This window comes from Mizuhopecten yessoensis, unplaced genomic scaffold (genome assembly GCF_002113885.1).
Source record: "Mizuhopecten yessoensis strain PY_sf001 unplaced genomic scaffold, ASM211388v2 scaffold3575, whole genome shotgun sequence".
In the NCBI taxonomy this organism is placed as follows: Eukaryota; Metazoa; Mollusca; class Bivalvia; order Pectinida; family Pectinidae; genus Mizuhopecten; species Mizuhopecten yessoensis.
The window spans coordinates 365,790-387,640 of NW_018405113.1; the positions used below are offsets into that span (position 1 = coordinate 365,790).

A 21,851-nucleotide genomic window follows, 5' to 3' on the forward strand; every position below is an offset into this window, starting at 1 on the left:
TGAATTGTTAGATATTAAGATCTAGATAGAATCACAACTAGTTTTGGGGATTGTCAGTGTACTATACCCTATACAATGTAATTGAGAATACCTGGGTAAGATGAATTCAGGAAGTACATAGAGATGTCAGTGTAAATATGCCCTATACTAAGTAATATAGAATACCTGGGTAAGATGAATTCAGGAGGTATATGGAGAGTTACAAAATGAATCATTTGATTGAAGATGCCCATTTTGAAATGGTTTTGATACTTGCCCACGTTTCAAATTTTTCATGGGGAGAATTTGTGTGGCAAAATCTGAAATCTGAAAAGCAGTTATGATAATCAATGTATTTTACAAAGTAGTAAACTAGTGGTGTAGGATGTCTTAGTTTAAGGTGTTTGTATGATGATTTGGTTTTGATAAAAAATATATGGAATTTCGTGGATTCAAAAATGAAAATGAGGGATACAAATTAGGAGTCACTGTCAAAAGTAGTAGGAAGTATTTGGAAAGTGTCAACATCTGCATCGCTTCATAGGGGAATGCTGCATTAGGTAGGCTTTTATCTGAAATGAAACATATCGCAGTGTTCAGTGGATGGCAATTTGTTGAAATGTTTTCCAGTAGGTCCTATGTTAGTGTTAAGATTGTGTACATATTGGTAAAAGTTATGTTAAAGTGTTAGTGATTATATTTCATCGTGTAATCACACACACATAATACAACCATAAATTTGTAATACTCATGACACATTTAATGTCTGTAAAATCGAGTTTGCATATATCTAAACTAAGATGTGTTTATCATTTAGATTATTGCAGTACACAACCTTTTTGAGGTTCATTCTAAATCACAGTCGTGAGTCAGATATGTATTTCTGTGAGAGAATAATCCAAACTGGATGAAAGAGTAAAAATGAGAAATTGCATTGAGAGTGCTTCATGCTGCTTGGGCCCTATCGTCTTCAGACGACCTGGTCATTGATGCTAATTAACAGGAATGAATTCACATAAAATTGCAGGATGCAGTACGTAGCTTGTCAAAGATAACTGGTTGTGAATAGCTGTCATTAAAATATAGGAATTAACCAACTGTCGATTATATTTCCGTAAACAAACTAACATAACATATATATACTTATCAATACAATTATACTGCTAAAATGGGTGTTTTGTGAAAGATTTTTTTTTGTAGCTTTTCCTATATAAAATGTATGTAGCTAGACCAAGTTTATGTAGATAACACGTTGGTGAGTGGCTAGTGTTGACACAGTAAGAGTATATGATTGGTGCCACCGGACTGATGTCAAGATCTTGATTGCTACAGGGCTGATGCACCCATCATGGCCCATCTATGGGAGTATTCCAGTGTTGAGGACAAGTTCAAGTTTGGGTATGCCATGTACCGTACTGCCACACCTGTTCTTGTATAACCTTGTTTTTGCTACTCTTTCCATCTTCCTCCTCCACCTTGTATTCAGCATCTTCAACATCTGCCTAGAGCATGTACCGAACCCTCCTTATTTATCCCTATTAATAATTAAAATTTTAAATCCTGAAAGATCATCCAAATTTGACAACAAAGATTTCTTTAAAGTCATATAAAAGAATTCAAAAACAATTCTAAGAATTTTTCAACAATTTTCATATGCATTATGTACTTCTTTCAGAAGTTGATTAAAATTTCCAAAAGGTCCTATTAGCAGATGTGGAATTTCAAAGTTAGTGTTACATCTAGGGAGAGATGTTGAAAGTGGCTGAGAGTTATTAAGCACCTGCTAGCTATACTAACCCCGTCCGGGAACTAGTGTGGTGTAACACAGAATGGTAGGCTGCATCCATTTGTGTTAGGGTGACTAATGTTTGGCTGACAGCTTGACCAATACAGAGTATGGTGTTACACTTCCAGGTATCAGATTGAGAGCATATTAGGCAAGCACTAGTATAATAGGAGTAGCAATTCTTTACCTTAAGCTTTTATTAGGTTGCTGTCCTTCATTGCAAAAAAAAGAAAAGTAAAAAATATACCGAAATCACCTTGTTCAGACACTTTGTACATTGTCCATAGTTAAATGTGACCCTACACCCATATATGGGACCTCAGTCCATAGTTAAATGTGACCCTACACCCATATTTTGGACCTCAGTCCATAGTTAAATGTGACCCTACACCCATATATGGGACCTAAGATGTTGTAACACGATATCAAGTGGTGTGAACACGTCATCTGTTGTCATTGGAACAGCTGTGTGCCTTAACTTCATGTAGCATTTGTTACAGCCTTCTAATTTCGTTGCTGTCACTGCACGAACTAATACATGAAATAACATTTTTTTTTTGTAGCTTGGCAAAATCACTGCCTGAGTTTAGTATTGATGTAGTTATATCTAACATTATCTGATCATGTTCTATCTGTACCCTCATGTATATATATACACAACAGGGCCGACGCACCTGTCATGGGCCATCTCTGGGAAGTATCAACGGCAGATGATCGCAGTCTTGGGTAATACACATAACGTCATCTATATTGACTTGCTAACACAACGGTATCTGTGTTTAGTGGACAACAGTAAGGGTTGGGGGAACCAAGGTTGGGATTTGTTTTGTTGTAATAAGAACATGACAAAAGGTAGACTGGTACACTACAGATGGTGTAAGCTGCTCAGCTGATGGAAAATCTGATACTTAGTGTTGATTTGGGGTTTAGTGCTCGGTACATAAGGAATTTGATACTCAGTATAAAGGTATCTGATGCTCAATATAGAAGGTATCTGGTACTCAGTATAGAAGTTGTCTGATGCTTAATATAGAAGGTATCCGATGCTCAGTATAGAAGATATCTGATGTTCAATATAGACGGTATCCGATGCTCAATAAAGAAGGTATCCAATGCTCAGTACAGAAGTTGTCTGATGTTCAATATAGACGGTATCCAGTGCTCAGTATAGAAGTTGTCTGATGCTCAGTACAGAAGGTATCCAATGCTCAGGACAGAAGTTGTCTGATGCTTAATATAGAAGGTATCTGATGCTCAATATAGAAGGTATCTGATGCTCAATATAGAAGGTATCCAGTGCTCAGTATAGAAGGTATCCAATGCTCAGTACAGAAGTTGTCTGATGCTCAATATAGGAGGTATCCGATGCTCAGTACAGAAGCTGTCTGATGCTCAGTATAGAAGGTATCCAATGCTCAGTACAGAAGTTGTCTGATGTTCAATATAGACGGTATCCAGTGCTCAGTATAGAAGTTGTCTGATGCTCAATAAAGAAGGTATCCAATGCTCAGTACAGAAGTTGTCTGATGCTAAATATAGAAGTTATCAGGTCCTCAGTATAAAGGTATCCTGTGCTCAGTATAGCAGGTATCTGATGCTAAATATAGAGGTTATCAGGTCTTCAGTATAAAGGTATCCTGTGCTCAGTATAGCAGGTATCTGATGCTAAATATAGAGGTTATCAGGTCTTCAGTATAAAGGTATCCTGTGCTCAGTATAGCAGGTATCTGATGCTCAATATTGAAGGTATCCAGTGTTCAATGCAGAAGTCGTCTGATGCTAAATATAGAAGTTATCAGGTCCTCAGTATAAAGGTATCCTGTGCTCAATATAAAGGTATCTGATGCTCAATATTGAAGGTATCCAGTGTTCAATGCAGAAGATGTCGGATGCTCAATATAGACGGTATCAGGTGCTCAGTATAGAAGGTTTCTGGTTCTTGGATAATATTGCTCATTTGCTGAATCTGATCATTTTTGGGGGATTAAAATTTAGATTGGTAAAAATTGTAAGGGAAGAAGTACTAAAACTATACTAATGGAGATATACCTTGTGCTCACACCTTGTTATTCTAACTTAAAATTTCATTGAATTTCACTGATATTAGTTTCATGACAAACTAAACCCTCGGAGATTGTGGCAGCTGTGACTTTTCACACTATTATTTTGACTTTAATGTGGAAGATTCAATTGTGTGCTGTGTTGAATTTGCTTTTTCAAGATTGTTTAAGTCTGTAGACTAGTGGTACTTGTTTTGAAAGATTCACTTTCATGTTAGATTAATTGATTCACACCCCAGTTCTCTAGTGGTCCATATTTAGAAACATTTCCTATTCTGTTAAATTCACATAACGTATACACTGCATTGCAGTGTTAATAGTGAATGTATACACTACATTGCAGTGTTAATGGTGAATGTTTACACTACATTGCAGTGTTAATGGTGAATGTATACACTACATTGCAGTGTTAATGGCAAATGTATACACTACATTGTAGTGTTAATGGTGAATGTATACACTACATTGCAGTGTTAATGGCGAATGTATAAACTACATTGCAGTGTTAATGGCAAATGTATACACTCCATTGTAGCGTTAATGGTGAATGAATACACTACATTGCAGTGTTAATGGGGAATGTATACACTACATTGCAGTGTATACATTCACCATTAACACTACAATGTAGTGTATACATTTGCCATTAACACTGCAATGTAGTATATACATTCACCATTGACACTGCAATGTAGTCTATACATTTGCCAATAACACTGCAATGTAGTGTATACATTCCCCATTAACACTGCAATGTAGTGTATAAACTCAACATTAACACTGCAATGTAGTGTATAAACTCAACATTAACACTGCAATGTAGTGTATAAACTCAACATTAACACTGCAATGTAGTGTATAAACTCAACATTAACACTGCAATGTAGTGTATAAACTCAACATTAACACTGCAATGTAGTGTATACATTTGCCATTAACAATGCAATGTAGTATATACATTCACCATTAACACTGCAATTTAGTGTATGCATTCACCATTAACACTGCAATGTTTACCATTAACACTGGAATGTAGTGTATACATTCACCATTACACTGCAATTTAGTGTATACATTCATCATTAACACTGCAATGTTTACCATTAACACTGGAATGTAGTGTATACATTCACCATTACACTGCAATTTAGTGTATACATTCATCATTAACACTGCAATGTTTACCATTAACACTGGAATGTAGTGTATACATTCACCATTAACACGACAATGTAGTGTATACATTTGCCATTAACACTGCAATGTAGTATATACATTCACCATTAACACTGCAATGTAGCGTATACATTTACCATTAACACTGCAAGGTAGTGTTAATGGTAAATGTATACACTGCAATGTAGTGTATACATTCCCCATTAACACTGCAATGTAGTGTATTCATTCACCATTAACGCTACAATGGAGTGTATACATTTGCCATTAACACTGCAATGTAGTATATACATTCACCATTGACACTGCAATGTAGTCTATACATTTGCCAATAACACTGCAATGTAGTGTATACATTTCCCATTAACACTACATTGCAGTGTTAATGGTAAATGTATACGCTACATTGCAGTGTTAATGGTAAATGTATACGCTACATTGCATACTACATTCCAGTGTTAATGGTGAATGTATACTCTACACGCTACATTGCAGTGTTAATGGTAAATGTATACGCTACATTGCAGTGTTAATGGTGAATCTATACACTACATTGCATACTACATTCCAGTGTTAATGGTGAATGTATACTCTACACGCTACATTGCAGTGTTAATGGTAAATGTATACGCTACATTGCATACTACATTCCAGTGTTAATGGTGAATGTATGCACTACATTGCAGTTTTAATGGTGAATCTATACACTACATTGCATACTACATTCCAGTGTTAATGGTGAATGTATACACTGCAATGTAGTGTATACATTCCCCATTAACACTACAATGTAGTGTATACATTAGCCATTAACACTGCAATGTAGTGTATAAACTCAACATTAACACTGCAATGTAGTGTATACATTCAACATTAACACTGCAATGTAGTGTATACACTCAACATTAACACTGCAATGTAGTGTATACACTCAACATTAACACTGCAATGTAGTGTATACATTCACCGTTAACACTGCAATGTAGTGTATACATTCACCGTTAACACTGCAATGTAGTGTATAAACTCAACATTAACACTGCAATGTAGTGTATAAACTCAACATTAACACTGCAATGTAGTGTATAAACTCAACATTAACACTGCAATGTAGTGTATACATTTACCATTACACTAAATTGCAGTGTTAATGGTGAATGTATAAACTACATTGCAGTGTTAATGGCAAATGTATACACTCCATTGTAGCGTTAATGGTGAATGAATACACTACATTGCAGTGTTAATGGTGATTGTATACACTACATACTACATTCCAGTGTTAATGGTGAATGTATACACTACATTCCAGTGTTAATGGTAAACATTGCAGTGTTAATGGTGAATGTATACACTAAATTGCAGTGTTAATGGTGAATGTATACACTACATTGCAGTGTTAATTGTGAATGTATACACTACATGCTACATTGCAGTGTTAATGCCAAATGTATACACTACATTGCAATGTTAATGGTGAATGTATACACTAAATTGCAGTGTAATGGTGAATGTATACACTACATTCCAGTGTTAATGGTAAACATTGCAGTGTTAATGGTGGATGTATACACTACAGTGCAGTGTTAATGGCAAATGTATACACTACATTGCAATGTTAATGGTGAATGTATAAACTACATTGCAGTGTTAATCGTAAATGTATACACTACATTGCATACTACATTCCAGTGTTAATGGTGAATGTATACACTACATTGCAGTGTTAATGGTGGATGTATACACTACATTGCAGTGTTAATGGCAAATGTATACACTACATTGCAGTGTTAATGGTGAATGTATACACTACATGCTACATTGCAGTGTTACTGTTGAGTTTATACACTACATTGCAATGTTAATGGTGAATGTATTCACTACATTGCAGTGTAAATGGTGAATGTATATACTACATTGCAGTGTAAATGGCAAATGTATACTCTACATTGCAGTGTTAACGGTGAATGTATATACTACATTGCAGTGGTAATGGTAAATGTATCCCCTACATTGCAGTGTTAAAGGTGAATGTATACACTACATGCTACATTGCAGTGTTACTGTTGAGTTTATACACTACATTGCAGTGGTAATGGTAAATGTATACACTACATTGCAGTGTTAATGGTGAATGTATATACTACATTGCAGTGTTAATGGCAAATGTATACACTACATTGCAGTGTTAATGGTGAATCTATACACTACATTGCATACTACATTCCAGTGTTAATGGTGAATGTATACACTACATACTACATTGCAGTGTTAATGGTGAATGTATACACTACATTGCAGTGTTAATGGTGAATGTATAAACTACATTGCAGTGTTAATGGTGAATGTTTATACTACATTGCAGTGTAAATGGCAAATGTATACACTACATTGCAGTGTTAATGGTGAATCTATACACTACATTGCATACTACATTCCAGTGTTAATGGTGAATGTATGCACTACATTGCAGTGTTAATGGTGAATGTATACACTACATGCTACATTCAAGTGTTAATGGTAAGTGTAAACAATACATTTAAGTGTTAATAGTGAGTGTATAAACTACATTCCAGTGTTTTTGTTTGTTTGTTTGTTTTTTTCTTCATTTTACAAAAACCTGTGTTCCCACATCAACATAATAACATAAACATAGTTGTTTTTCATGTTATTCCTGTATTTATTTTTCATGAATGTGAGTTAACTGATATGTTCCTGTACAGACCATCCAGAACTAAAGACTTCTTGTTTAAATTCACTGAACGGCTAGAGCCAAATTAGACTATTAGGCTAGATTTGTTCATTATAATATCAAGCTATCAACAGTAGAACCCCCAATAGACCTAAAATCGAGAGAAGTGTGTGGATATATTAGTTTAATGGATTTTGTCTAAGCTTTTGTCTGGTTGAGATGAGCACATGCCATTGAATCATCCTGGTGTTTGTTTAACTCAGCTTTCAGTAAATTTCTCCTCAGCGCTGCAAACTAAATTAGTTCATACAGATGTTTATGGCAGTCCAGAATTTGTGCTTTATAAATATTGTACATTCCTCACAGGTTCAAATTTGTTGGCCTCATCAATGATTGTGATGTCAGAGATTTCACACAGAGAATTAATTGGTCCCCAATACTGATTGTGATGTCACCGATTTCACACAGGGAACTAATTGGTCCCCAATACTGATTGTGATGTCACCGATTTCACACAGGGAACTAATTGGTCCCCAATACTGATTGTGATGTCACAGTATTCACACAGAGAACTAATTGGTCCCCAATACTGATTGTGATGTCACAGTATTCACACAGAGAACTAATTGGTCCCCAATACTGATTGTGATGTCACAGTATTCACACAGAGAATTAATCGGTCCCCAATACTGATTGTAATGTCACAGTTCTCAAACAGAGAATTAATTCGTCCCCAATACTGATTGTGATGTCACAAATTTCATTGAGGGAGTTGATTGGTTTCATAGTATGATCAGTTATGAGGTTACATGATCCCTTAATCCTTCCCGGTATTTAGTTGGTCCCAAATGCTGCTTTTTTGTTTTTCAAGATCCCAGCTCTGTTTTTCGTAGATATGTGTTTTTTGCATTAAAGCAAATTCAATTATGAATTTAAATAGTGCTTGACATAACAGTCTTAAGGGTTGGGTTTAATGTGCCCTATTTTTGGCTGGGACAACTCATGGATCTGGGTATGTAAGTTGTTACATTTATAAAATCTATTGATATATGAGAGCACCTATTTCATATACCTACTAACATGTATAGGAATCAGAATAATAGGGTTACTTGAGGTCATCAATGACATCTTTTTATGTAAATAATGCTTCTATTTATTACAAGTTATGTAATGTATAGAGTTGTATCCATTTAACTCTTTATTAATGGCATCGCTTTCTACATATTTATAGTCCAGAACATATCCATAGTGAATATTGATATAAAATGTATTCTGTATGAAATATAATTCACAATATTGATAAATGTTGGTATACGCATCTTACAAATTAAAGTGAAATTAACCCTTTCACCACTGTAAACCATAATGGACTCATCCAGATCAACGATGGTAGAGTCTACTAACGTTACATAGGGGTGAAAGGGTTTAACAATTACTGACATTACAAGTTAAGAACTATCACTTGTGCAAATAAACACTGGTATATTTCTTTGACCCATTGTCGCCAATAGGGATGAAACTACCTGTAAGTGTCAGAGAAGTTTTTGATGGTTCTTAACTTGAAGTATCTCAATATAGGTGCAGTTTCTGTTACGTACATGAAAGCATTTGACTAGACATGCCCAATGTCTGAAATAAGACAAGATTTTAAATTATGTTACGGAATCTTTGTAAGATATGATATCATTATCCAGTATGAAGACATTTTTAACTTGAGACTATATGTGTGGTTGACAGATACAAAGCAGATGGCCACACTAATGGAGAGCCAGAAATGACGCCGCCCAACCCTATCCGTCTAGAGTGGGAACTCCCCAAAACTGTACGTATGCTCCAGCAGCTTGGGTAACTCAACAGTCGACGATCTGGAGCGAAATTCTAAAATTAGTTGGAAGTTGGTTTTAATTAACTTCAAAACAACATGATTTTGTGAATAAAATATTGAATAATTGTGCTTAAAGTAACTTAGATATGATACATAAGGTTTTGAATTCACAAAATTAACAAGAACAGCTCTGGTTGTATTTCAATAAATATTCAGAAACCAGTTAAATTCATGGCTATGCATTTTGACAAATATGAATGAGCTAATTGAACTCATGACTATATACCATATGGTGAATTTAAGTATTTGGCACAAGTGATTCATTGTCATATGAAATTGGTTTGTATCCTTTCTCAGTGTTGAATATTTTGAATACTGTTGTTTAGGGCATACCTTTTTATGTAGGTTTGTGATACCAATACTTTCAGTGTATTTACTATTGTAACTTGTGTTGTAGTGTATTGCTGTGATAGAGAACAGCCTAGAAGTGGCCAACCAGCTTCTCAATGACGTAGACCTCCATATCATCATGCATAATGCTTACGGCAAGGGATTCATGAAGACCTGTCGAGTCAGCCCTGATGCCTACATACAGCTGGCTCTCCAACTGGCCTACTACAGGGTACGATTTACCATCGTATGGCATTGCCACTATATAACTCTACCATATTCAGATGGCATTCATATCAGCTATGAATGCCATTACTCAATTTTAATGTCATCATGCCACTATATTACCCTACCACATTCAGACGGCATTCATATCGGCTATGAATGCCATTACCCAATTTTTAATGTCATCATAAATATGGTATCATAAATGTATTGTTGGATGCCATTGACTCTCCCTGAACAGATGGCTGTTCTGTTCATTTCACAAAAGTATGATACATACACTAATTTGAACTAAATGCTAAATTTTGATAAGGCAATTTAATTTTCTATGAGATTAACATTTTACAAATTATTAATTACGCTAAACAACATTCATACAGTGTCCTAACTAGTCCCAAGGAAATAACTCTAAGAGGTGCTTACCATTTCGGAATGAAAGACAGACATATTCAAGACAATCAGGAGAGTTTGGAAGCAACCTTACTCAAGAGTATGTCTTCCTAGGTGACCGTTTATTACCTCAATATAATTCTTTATTTGTTTATGAGGATTACAGCCAATGGCTACAAGTTGATCTCATGTATGTGTGAGAAACTGTAAAACCCAACACAGACCACATGTGATACTCCAATTAAGGCATGTAGACTGAGCAACAAGAGTAAATGTCTTGCCTAAGGACACAACCACATCCCACCATCCGCGATCACAAATTTGACACACAACCTTCTGAGCTGTGGCACTCTTTGAACAATTCCTCGGTCAAACCATTCTTGTCTGAGTTATCTCCCCTTGATACATCCCTGTCCGCACAGATGCTATAGAATTAGCATAATAGCAGACTGGCAGCTGAAAATGACTTATATCCAGTATATATGTATGACCGTATGGCTGATTTAGTACTATTGTTTATACGACAGTCTGCACAGAAGTTCTGTCTGACCTACGAGTCTAGCATGACCAGATTGTACAAAGAGGGACGTACGGAAACTGTCAGATCATGTACCATTGAGTCGTGTGCTTTCGTCCGATCAATGGATGATCCGAGCAAAACTGTAAGTGTTTAAGAATGTCTTTGTTTTGGTTTGTGATAGAAAAAAAAGAGGAAGCTTTGTTTCAGTTGAACCAAAACTTTATACTTTAGAAGTTTTCCATTTCAAAGTGATTACTATGAAATGATTTTTAGGTTGTAAGAATGTAAGGTCAATGCCATCATTACACTAAACAAAAAAATGTTTCTATCGAAAATGTTCAAATGCTTAGATTTCCTTGCCAAGAGTTTGCTTTTGGTATTTTGCTGTTCCAGTCAAAATAAGGTCACTTACAATATGTAGAACATCTTTGATCTTGTGTCTTAACTTCAAACCTTGTAATCCCTCATGTTTGAACAAACATCAAGGGCAAACTATGTTAGATATTACACAGCTGTTTGAAATCATGCATATTAGTTTTCCCAATGGTGACATCTTACATTCAATTGTTTCCAGGATGCTGATAGAATAAAACTGATGAAAGTTGCGACAGAAACTCACCAGATGGGTTACAGGGATGCCATGACGGGCAAAGGCATCGACCGTCATCTCTTCTGTATGTATGTGGTGTCTAAGTACCTGGGTACAGACTCACCCTTCTTGTCCGAGGTGCTCAGTGAACCATGGAGACTATCAACCAGTCAGGTAAGACCCAACACAAAGATATCGTCACTGCAAAATACAGTAAATTATATGTTTATAATGAGTTTCACAGGACCTCGGTAATTAGTTAGCTATAAAAATAATTTGTTTTATGTAGATTGATCTCTTGCCAGATGAGTGTTCATTTATAGGAAGAGTACAGTAAGTATGGGTGTATAGTGGCAGTGTTTGACGGCAGACATTTGAAGACTTTTGACCAGATGAATTTGTAGTACTGCGAACCAAAGAGACGTGATATTTATTGATAAAAAGTTTATATAATCTCTGTCTCTTAAAACAATATATTCTAGATTTAAAAGTTCATGATTGATAATTTTATGAATTCTAAGAAATATTATTTGACAAATATCTTAAGTTGTTATTCACATTAAAGGACCAATAGTGAAATCCGACACTTTTTCTTTTGATGAAAAATGGCGTTCAACAGATGCCCATTTGTCATGTAATAGTGTCTTTGATTTATAGCTACCTCAAAATGGCTCTCTTGACTGACTGGGTTGGATTTTCTTCAGACATTAACAATTTAACTTTTCATTGACAAATTTCAGACTCCACACCAGCAGACCACCAAGTTGGACTTGGTGAAGCACCCAGAACACATATCAGCAGGAGGCGGGTTTGGTCCAGTGGCTGACGATGGCTACGGAGTGTCCTACATCGTAGCAGGAGAGGACGTCATCTTCTTCCACGTATCATGTAAAGTGTCCTGCCCCACCACTGTGAGTATACCTCCAAGTCACTGTTAACAAACACGCTTAATGTTCATGTTATTTTAATGGTTATAATAATTCGGTACATGTAGTCATTTCTTTTATTAAGATTTCTCCATAGCCAAATTATTCAATTTAATAGATTTTTTAGTCCTTTTTCCATTGGTGACACTACAAGTAATATTTGGTAGTTTTATAAAGTTTTTTATTTTGAGTGATATTTTCTTTCAATACTTTAGCTCATGAAAGATAAAGTTGTTCATTATTTTACTAGTAAAATTTTAGTGGTAATATTATATGAGCACTTGATACTTCAGATAGAATATATTATGTGCTATTTTATGAATGAACTTGCTCATCACCTATTCCGTCTTTGCGTATTGCAGAGTTATCTTCCCTTGGGAGCAGGTATTGATTGTTACGTCATTGGTTTGTGTGAGAAAATTACGTCGTTTTCTCAAAAATTGATGACGTTACTCTCACAAACAAGTGACGTAACAATCAATACCTGCTCCCAAGAGAAGATAACTCTGCAATATGCAAAGACGGAAAATGCTGTGGTAATGTATATAATTATACAAATATACAACTTATGTTTTAAACAAAAAAATGAAAGTAAGATATTTTGCAAACTAAATAAAAATTTAGTGTTTGATCTTTCTATTTGATAAATTAGGATTCAACTTACAAATGATGTTGCCACACAATCACTATTTAATTGATGTAAAATCATCCGTTTTTATTTTTATATGCCAGTCAAATTTGACAGGAGTATTATGGTATGGGGTTGTCCGGCCCACGTAAACTTTCGTTTGTCCGGCAATCTCCTCCTACATTTTTCGACCGATCTCTTTGAACCTTGGTATACATCATAATCATAATATGAAGTTGTGTCTCCCTTAAAAGAATTTCGATTCGACTATTTTTCCAACAGTTATTGCCCTTTGTTCATTTCAGTATTTGATTTTTGTCCGGCAATCTCCTCCTACATATTTTGACCGATCTCTTTGAACCTTGGTATACATCATAATCATGATATGAAGTTGTGTCTCCCTTAAAAGAATTTTGATTTGACAATTTTTCCAAAAGTTATTACCCTTTGTTCATTTCAGTATTTGATTTTTGTCTGGCAATCTCCTCCTACATTTTTCGACCGAACTCTATGAAACTTGGTATACATCATAATCATGATATGAAGTTGTGTCTCCCTCAAAAGAATTTTGATTCAACGATCTTTGCAAAAGTTATTGGCCTTTATTCATTTCTTTATTTGATTTTTTGTCCGGAGATTTTCTCCTACATGTTTTTTTAGCATGTCAGCTAACCACTATTAGAATGATGCAGTTCTTATTTAAATGTAAGAAAGTATATAACACTATATGACATTTGACGGGCTTATATTGTTCTGCCCCGCGGTACTTTTGTTAGTGTGTAAAATAACTGGTCAAAATGTCATTTGTGAAAAAAGCTACAAATTTTCTATTCCTTTTCTTACAGAACTCCAAGAAATTTGGAGACAGCATCAACCAGGCTATGCAAGATATAAAGAACATGTTCTCTAGCCCTCGGTGATAATAGTGTGTGTTTAGTTACTCTAATTGTCCTGTATAATCAGCTCCAACAACATATCTAACAAACCGGCCAACGACTGTGTGGAATTGTCTTCGCTTCATTAGAAGAAAGAAGTTCATTCACAATTGATCTCTGCCGTTCATTCTCCGCTGATATGGTTCTCCTGTTAACACCAGGCTTACCGTTTCGGGAAAGATTTCACAATTTTTTTTTCTTTTAAAAAGTTGATTCCTGGAGTAATGGAGCTGGACCAATCTGTTGTGTTATTTTTTGTGGAAATCGTTTCACCATTATTACCAGAGTCATATTTTAACAAAGAACTTTTTAAAGTTTTCCATCAAATTGATTTATTGTTGGGTATGCTATTGTTTGCAGAAGTTATGTACAAGATAACGTATGAAGCTATCTGTCAGAAAAGACTGCTTGTATATAGGTCATATTTTATATATGAGCCGGTATTAGAACTGGTAATGGGTTAAACAGCAGACTCTAGTGATATTCCACTCATGTTTTCCATGTATGTAAGTTGATTTGAATAATGAGTGCATTTTTTATGTAAATAGTATTTGTTTGAAATCAGTGTTTTCTGTTTGGTTTACACAACGACCAATATGTGTGGAGTTTTCTCTCATTTAGGTTGGCCAAATCACCAAAATGTTTTTACTTTTTTTTTTTCTCTTGAGATAAAATGTTCAATACAGGACCAAAGCTAGCCTTTACTGAATCAAATATAACAAAGCTTTAGTCTGCTCTGCTCTATTTTGGACTCCTTTCCTTAACCCTTTTACCACTGTAGACCATAATGGACTCATTCATATCAATGCATGGTCGAGTCTACTAAAGCTACATAGGGGTGAAAGGGTTAAATGTGTACTGCTTTAAAAATGTATTTATTTGTTATGTCTAAAATGGAACATGGAAACATAAAACAGCTGTGTTGCTGTGATAAATTTCATAACACACTAGATTATGTTCATATGTTAATTGTTTATCATGTGTGTTTTAAACTGCCTTTAAAATGTTTCATCATAAATTGTTTTGCAAAAGCAGAACTATTTGAACAAATTGTTGCCCGTTTTGGATGGATCCTGTGTAGTAAAACAATACAAACAATTCAAAGGTATTTTTTTTTATTATAAAACCTGTATCCCTGTTTGTGAATACTCATTTACTGGTAGACTTATACATGATAACACATCTTTGACAGAAATGCTCATTGTAGACAGGTGCCATTTTAACACAGGTAAAAGGGAGTGTAGTATTTGACTTAAAGAACTGTCATTAAGTTTCCTGGTTAATCTTGAGATTTGTTTTCCTGAAATAAATCTATATTTTACTGCTGTTGTCTCCACATCCTATTTTCTGGTCATGAAATATATATATATATAAGTTTTACACATTTTTGTTGATATTTGAATACTGTTGATATTATCAGCATCCTTGCCAAGAGGTTGAGAGGTAGTCAAAAAAAACAAAAATTGAACCCAGAGCTACACTCAAAAATAAGTCTTTTAGAAGGTTTGGTTTGTCCACTGTGCTAATAAGTCAAACAATTAATGTATAATGATATGTTATATTTTAGAATACCATTATGTGATATTATTATATTGACATTTGATCAAGTTTAACTACTTGTTTACATGACTTGTAAACTGTATCTTTTATCAGGATTGTAAAATATAACTGTAGACATTCCAAAACATTTTCTTTATCGAACACGATCCCGGTGTGTCGATGTTTGTAATGTCAAAGAGACATTTCACAAGTGGAGATAACCCAACAATTTGTAGCTTGTGCTATCTTTGGGATCCCCTAACACTTCCAAAATCTAACCAAATGTTGGAGAGAGAGCGAGAAAATGTGCATGACTATATAGCTTTGATAAATCATTTCTACAAAGAAAACCATACAATGCAAGGACTTCTAAGAGAAATGATGAAGATGAAATAAACAAAACATAATCAACAACAGTGTTCTGAATGGGAAAACAAGTCAGCAGGAGTAGACGGGGTGCAATGGGACTGGCATCCTTCACTAGCTATTTATCAGGTTATCTCCCCGGAGTGTACATCAAAGAGGAAAAAAGTTGTGCATTTTCTGGCATTTCTTAATAAATTTTTGTGTAAATATTTTAGTTTCAATATGTGATTAACTCAAGGAATTTACTATAACTGCTTTTAAACTTGCTAAACTTGTTTTATTTAATGTTAACTGATGCTTAGATGTGTTTATATCAGGTGTTAAGGTTTTACTCGTCAGCCACATCAATGCATTAAGTAACCCCAAATATGGAAAAGGAGACAGTGGTGAGGGGGCTTCAGAGCAGTTCTGTTATGTTTGCACTTCTAGTTATTTATCACCTATTTGTGAACTTGTTTGTTGACCAATGCAGTAGAATAATAATTAAAATCAACATTATATTTAGCTATGTGGCAATTTAGACCTTATTTAGTATCAGAACTAACTTTTAATGTATGAACTAAATTGGCTTATAAAGGTTGTTTATGAAAGTTGGGATTTTTTTTTATGAATTATATGTTATCAAATTAAATTAATTTTTTTTTGTTTGTATTGATTTATTCCAGACTAGGTTAACTTTTTTCTGAAAAAATCTATAAATTCACCCCATTTATACTACCAAAGCATCTGTATACCAAATTTTTACTTAGAAGGTAGATTTCAGAAGAAAAAAACACCTTTATAATGCTAGTAATGATACAACAGATTTATGGTGGTAAAGATTACTGGCAGTTACTGTCTACCTGAGTACATTTCTGGGTATTATTACTAGTGGAGAGAAACCAATTGTTATTTTAATTTTTATCAAGCGTAATCAATGCAAATTATTTGTGTGTTATATAGTTTTACACTTTGTGTCAATCTCCTGTCCATTCTCCACTTCATTTGTAATATGCATACTGATGTTAGGCTGAAAAGCTTAACATAGAGAATTCGGTGAATATTTATAACAGTGTGGGGTGCTGTGTGTGATATTAGGGAAATAATAGTTTGTGTTTTAGTGATAAACTACAATGACACAATTAAACTGTACAGTGGTATTCCGAGTTTGTGTTTTAGTGATATACTACAATGACATAATTAAACTGTACAGTGGTATACCAAGTTTTTGTTTTAGTGATATACTACAATGACATAATTAAACTGTACAGTGGTATACCGAGTTTGTGTTTTAGTGATATACTACACTGACATGATTAAACTGTACAGTGGTATACTGAGTTTGTGTTTTAGTGATATACTACAATGACATGATTAAACTGTACAGTGGTATACTGAGTTTGTGTTTTAGTGATATACTACAATGACATGATTAAACTGTACAGTGGTATACTGAGTTTGTGTTTTAGTGATATACTACAATGACATGATTAAACTGTACAGTGGTATACTGAGTTTGTGTTTTAGTGATATACTACAATGACATGATTAAACTGTACAGTGGTATACTGAGTTTGTGTTTTAGTGATATACTACAATGACATGATTAAACTGTACAGTGGTATACTGAGTTTGTGTTTTAGTGATATACTACAATGACATGATTAAACTGTACAGTGGTATACTGAGTTTGTGTTTTAGTGATATACTACAATGACATGATTAAACTGTACAGTGGTATACTGAGTTTGTGTTTTAGTGATATACTACAATGACATGATTAAACTGTACAGTGGTATACTGAGTTTGTGTTTTAGTGATATACTACAATGACATGATTAAACTGTACAGTGGTATACTGAGTTTGTGTTTTAGTGATATACTACAATGACATGATTAAACTGTACAGTGGTATACTGAGTTTGTGTTTTAGTGATATACTACAATGACATGATTAAACTGTACAGTGGTATACTGAGTTTGTGTTTTAGTGATATACTACAATGACATGATTAAACTGTACAGTGGTATACTGAGTTTGTGTTTTAGTGATATACTACAATGACATGATTAAACTGTACAGTGGTATACTGAGTTTGTGTTTTAGTGATATACTACAATGACATGATTAAACTGTACAGTGGTATACTGAGTTTGTGTTTTAGTGATATACTACAATGACATGATTAAACTGTACAGTGGTATACTGAGTTTGTGTTTTAGTGATATATTACAATGACATAATTAAACTGTACAGTGGTATACTGAGCTTGTGTTATAGTGATATACAATGTACTACAATGACATAATTAAACTGTACAGTGGTATACCGAGTTTGTGTTTTAGTGATATATTACAATGACATAATTAAACTGTACAGTGGTATACTGAGCTTGTGTTATAGTGATATACAATGTACTACAATGACATAATTAAACTGTACAGTGGTATACCGAGTTTGTGTTTTAGTGATATATTACAATGACATAATTAAACTGTACAGTGGTATACTGAGCTTGTGTTATAGTGATATACAATGTACTACAATGACATAATTAAACTGTACAGTGGTTTACCAAGTTTTTGTTTTAGTGATAAACTACATTGACATAATTAGTCGGGGTTAGTTGGGTTTATTAGCTTTTTTTTTTTGCTTTTTTTAAATTTTAATTTCTGAACATACTTAACCCTTTCACCACTGTAGACCATAATGGACTCGTCCATATCAATGCATGGTAGAGTCTACTAAAGTTACATAGGGGTGAAAGGGTTAAAATTATTTTATGCAATTTAATGGCAAATATTTCTGTGCATGTAATATTCCTTACATCTGTGACAATAAATACTTTGTTGATTACCTGTACAAAGGTTGACACTAGTTAGCTGTTATTGTTATCTTGTTTTTTCATATTTTTCAGTGGCTATTTATATCTAGACAATTTAAGTGAACCTCCTTACTGGACAGACTTTTGTCTCCAGACCTAAACTCAAGATCAGAGGGACGGATACTATTCACATTTTACTTTATGTTTGGTGACTTTTTTCTTCATTTCAATGCAGTAAACTGGAGAGAAAAATAATACAATAGGTACAGCTTTATACTTAATAAAGACTTTTCTCTGGCAACTAATTTCCAACTATTACAGTTCAGGTTAATGAAGGTCTTTTCATTGTATATTTGAAGTATCCTTAATCATATCTGCTGTTCTTGTTAATTTTATAATTTGTACTGCTAAAAATTTGACAAATTTGACAAATCTTGTGATGCTGCAGACATTGCTGATGAAGAGGTGGAATAAAACTAATCCTTGAGGAGTTTTATTTATTAGGTGATGGACAGTTGTTGTGTAAACGTACATTTTATGTTCTAGTATTTATTAACAAAGTATACATGGACAGGGGAGCTAACCCATGTGAACATACTCTTATATAGGTATTATTTTTACTGTACATGTCTATGGGCTGATAGAAAAGATAGTAAATTATATAAATATCATAGTAAATGTTTGCAGTGTCTATCCTGCCCATCACTTAGCCAGAATCACAAGATACATGCTGATTGTCCTAGTTATGCTCATGTTTTTCCCCTCCCCATCTTGTACTTTCTGTTATTGCTTGAAGAGATGTATTTCCATTGTTTAGATGACATAGTATACGTTCAGGGAGCTTTCATTACAGAATACTTCTAATGTCACAGATCATCACCTTAAAATCAGAAATAAATACCCATTGTTTATGAAACAATTTCGTTCTTTGTTTTCTTTTTTTCTTTGTGAAAAAGGGGGAGGCCAAGAAGAGTAGGGAGAGTAAAGTCCCAAATTTACATGGAAAGTTGTTTTGTTTTTTACTTAAATCAGTCAACCGGAATATAAAGTTACAATTATACATGGAAAGTTTCTTACTGAAACCTGTCAGCCGAGTTATTCCGTCTATGCTTATTGCAGAGTTATCTTCTCTTGTGAGCAGGTATTGATTGTTATGGCATTGGTTTGTGTGCGAGAAAATTACGTCATTTTCTCAAAAATTGATGATATTACTCTCACAAACAAATGACGTAACAATCAATACCTGCTCACAAGTGCAGATAACTCTGCAATACGCAAAGACGGAAGTTCCAAATATACAAGGAAAGTTTCCTACTAAAATAATTTAACCAGAAAATACCAAATGTAAATGAACACGTGACCGTCATTATACATCAAATAACAGCTCGAAGTTTGATGTATCTCTGATAATACTTAAAAAGATTTGTCAGTGTCTCGAATACTCTTCAGAATGACGTATAGTCCTTTTCTCCTTCGAAATACGTTCTGCTGTCATCGTTGTCAAATAAACACGCGTGCTGGCCACCTATGTATGTAACTGCATATTAAACGCGTGACAATCCAAGCCTGCGACTATCACTTGACGTCTACTGTCCGTTTGTAAAAAGGATTTCGTAGATCTTTTTCATAAAGGTTATCCAAATCTTCCACGAGAATGCGCAAGGATAATTTTGTACCCGGTTTTGAAGTGACCCCAAAGAAGTCTGTTAGCGTGGTTCAAGTCCATTTTCAATCAGCAGAAAATCGTCAAACAATGGTCGGAAAAACAGTAAACAAGACTGTGATTCAAACAATAGCCCAGCCTTTTAACACACAAGTATAACCCCGTCATGATAATGCGTGTATTTAGATTTGTAAGTGTATAATATTACTGTTCCTTATTGTTCCGTGAGTCAATGAACCCAACTTTAATACCGTGAAGTAATGAATGTGGCATGCGTATGAAAATGAAATTACAACTATATTTCTGTGTTGGTGTGTTTAACTGATGAAAACAAAACTATTGTCTATTGATAAAAACAGACATAAGAACTTCACACGTCCCTCAGTACTCTATCTAAGAGAATATTATACAAAACCTAGTGGCGGATGGACTGGGCGGATGTTCTTTATCTTTAGAGGGGTGACCCGTAACACCCCCGGATAAGGTCAGATTGGGTGGGGACAAGATGTTGGAGAAAACAAACTCCATTTCCAAGCATGCCAAGTCTCCTTTTCAATTATTTTTGCAATAAATTTGAAATCCAAATTATATATCCCACAATCATATATCAATACATTCTACCACAGACTTAGATAATCTAATTCCGTGATTCTATTATAAAAATGTGTTTCGTATCTGGTTTATCAGTGCCTAGGCCTATAAGGTAACGTGACCTAGATAATAAGTAACCCAATTATTTAAATCAAGTTGCTCTTTTGCAGGTTAAAACATTTTTGACGTGATGTTTTCATTTTTATTTGACCAAAAAGACGCATGCAGCTTATCTCATTTTTCCTGGAAGTCGCATCAGGAGGTCCTGCTCTGCACGTTTACCACAGTTATATATGTGGAAACTAACTATAAGCGACACTAATACAAGCGTGAACTTTGACTCGACAAAGGAAACTTGTCACAGACCAATCGCACACGGCTAACTTGTTTACGTTTATAATCCAAGGTGAGAATTTTGGAAGTGCAAAAAGAGCAGACACATGCGTGTCTATCGCCCATTTATACATGATTATTGACCCATATCATACACAAGTGTATTTACATCGCCGACACGGTAGATCCGGTTAAGACAATCCAGATGCTGTCTAGAATCATAAATTCCCAGAGATCCCTCATTTTTCATCAGTCTAGATAATCCCGGTTGTTGTGGTGGAAAACTGAGTGTCCAGATTACTAAGGTTCCAGTGTACGGAGATACGACATTTTTTTTTTTATTATTATTAAATATGATAAAACGTCTGTATAATCTTGACACAAACATGTGTCTTTATTATTCGCTTATGAAATCAAAGAAATACACAATACTG

General features: G+C 34.4%; 1 protein-coding gene across 3 annotated transcripts in view; it reads left to right on the forward strand.

Annotated features, from left to right (window-relative positions):
* Positions 1-19,749, forward strand: part of LOC110447704 (carnitine O-palmitoyltransferase 1, liver isoform-like) — a 59,820-nt gene extending 40,071 nt beyond the window's left edge. For 2 of the 3 annotated variants that reach the window (XM_021493561.1, XM_021493563.1), the window contains 7 exons: positions 1,312-1,377; positions 9,431-9,515; positions 9,976-10,140; positions 11,051-11,185; positions 11,618-11,806; positions 12,373-12,543; positions 14,032-19,749. In XM_021493561.1, the coding sequence (XP_021349236.1) occupies positions 1,312-1,377; positions 9,431-9,515; positions 9,976-10,140; positions 11,051-11,185; positions 11,618-11,806; positions 12,373-12,543; positions 14,032-14,106 (886 nt within the window). In that variant the 3' untranslated portion in view covers positions 14,107-19,749. Of the gene's footprint in view, positions 1-1,311; positions 1,378-2,428; positions 2,492-9,430; positions 9,516-9,975; positions 10,141-11,050; positions 11,186-11,617; positions 11,807-12,372; positions 12,544-14,031 lie in introns of all 3 variants that reach the window. The other variant, XM_021493562.1, reaches the window with a different exon arrangement.
* Positions 19,750-21,851: the final 2,102 nt, after the last annotated feature.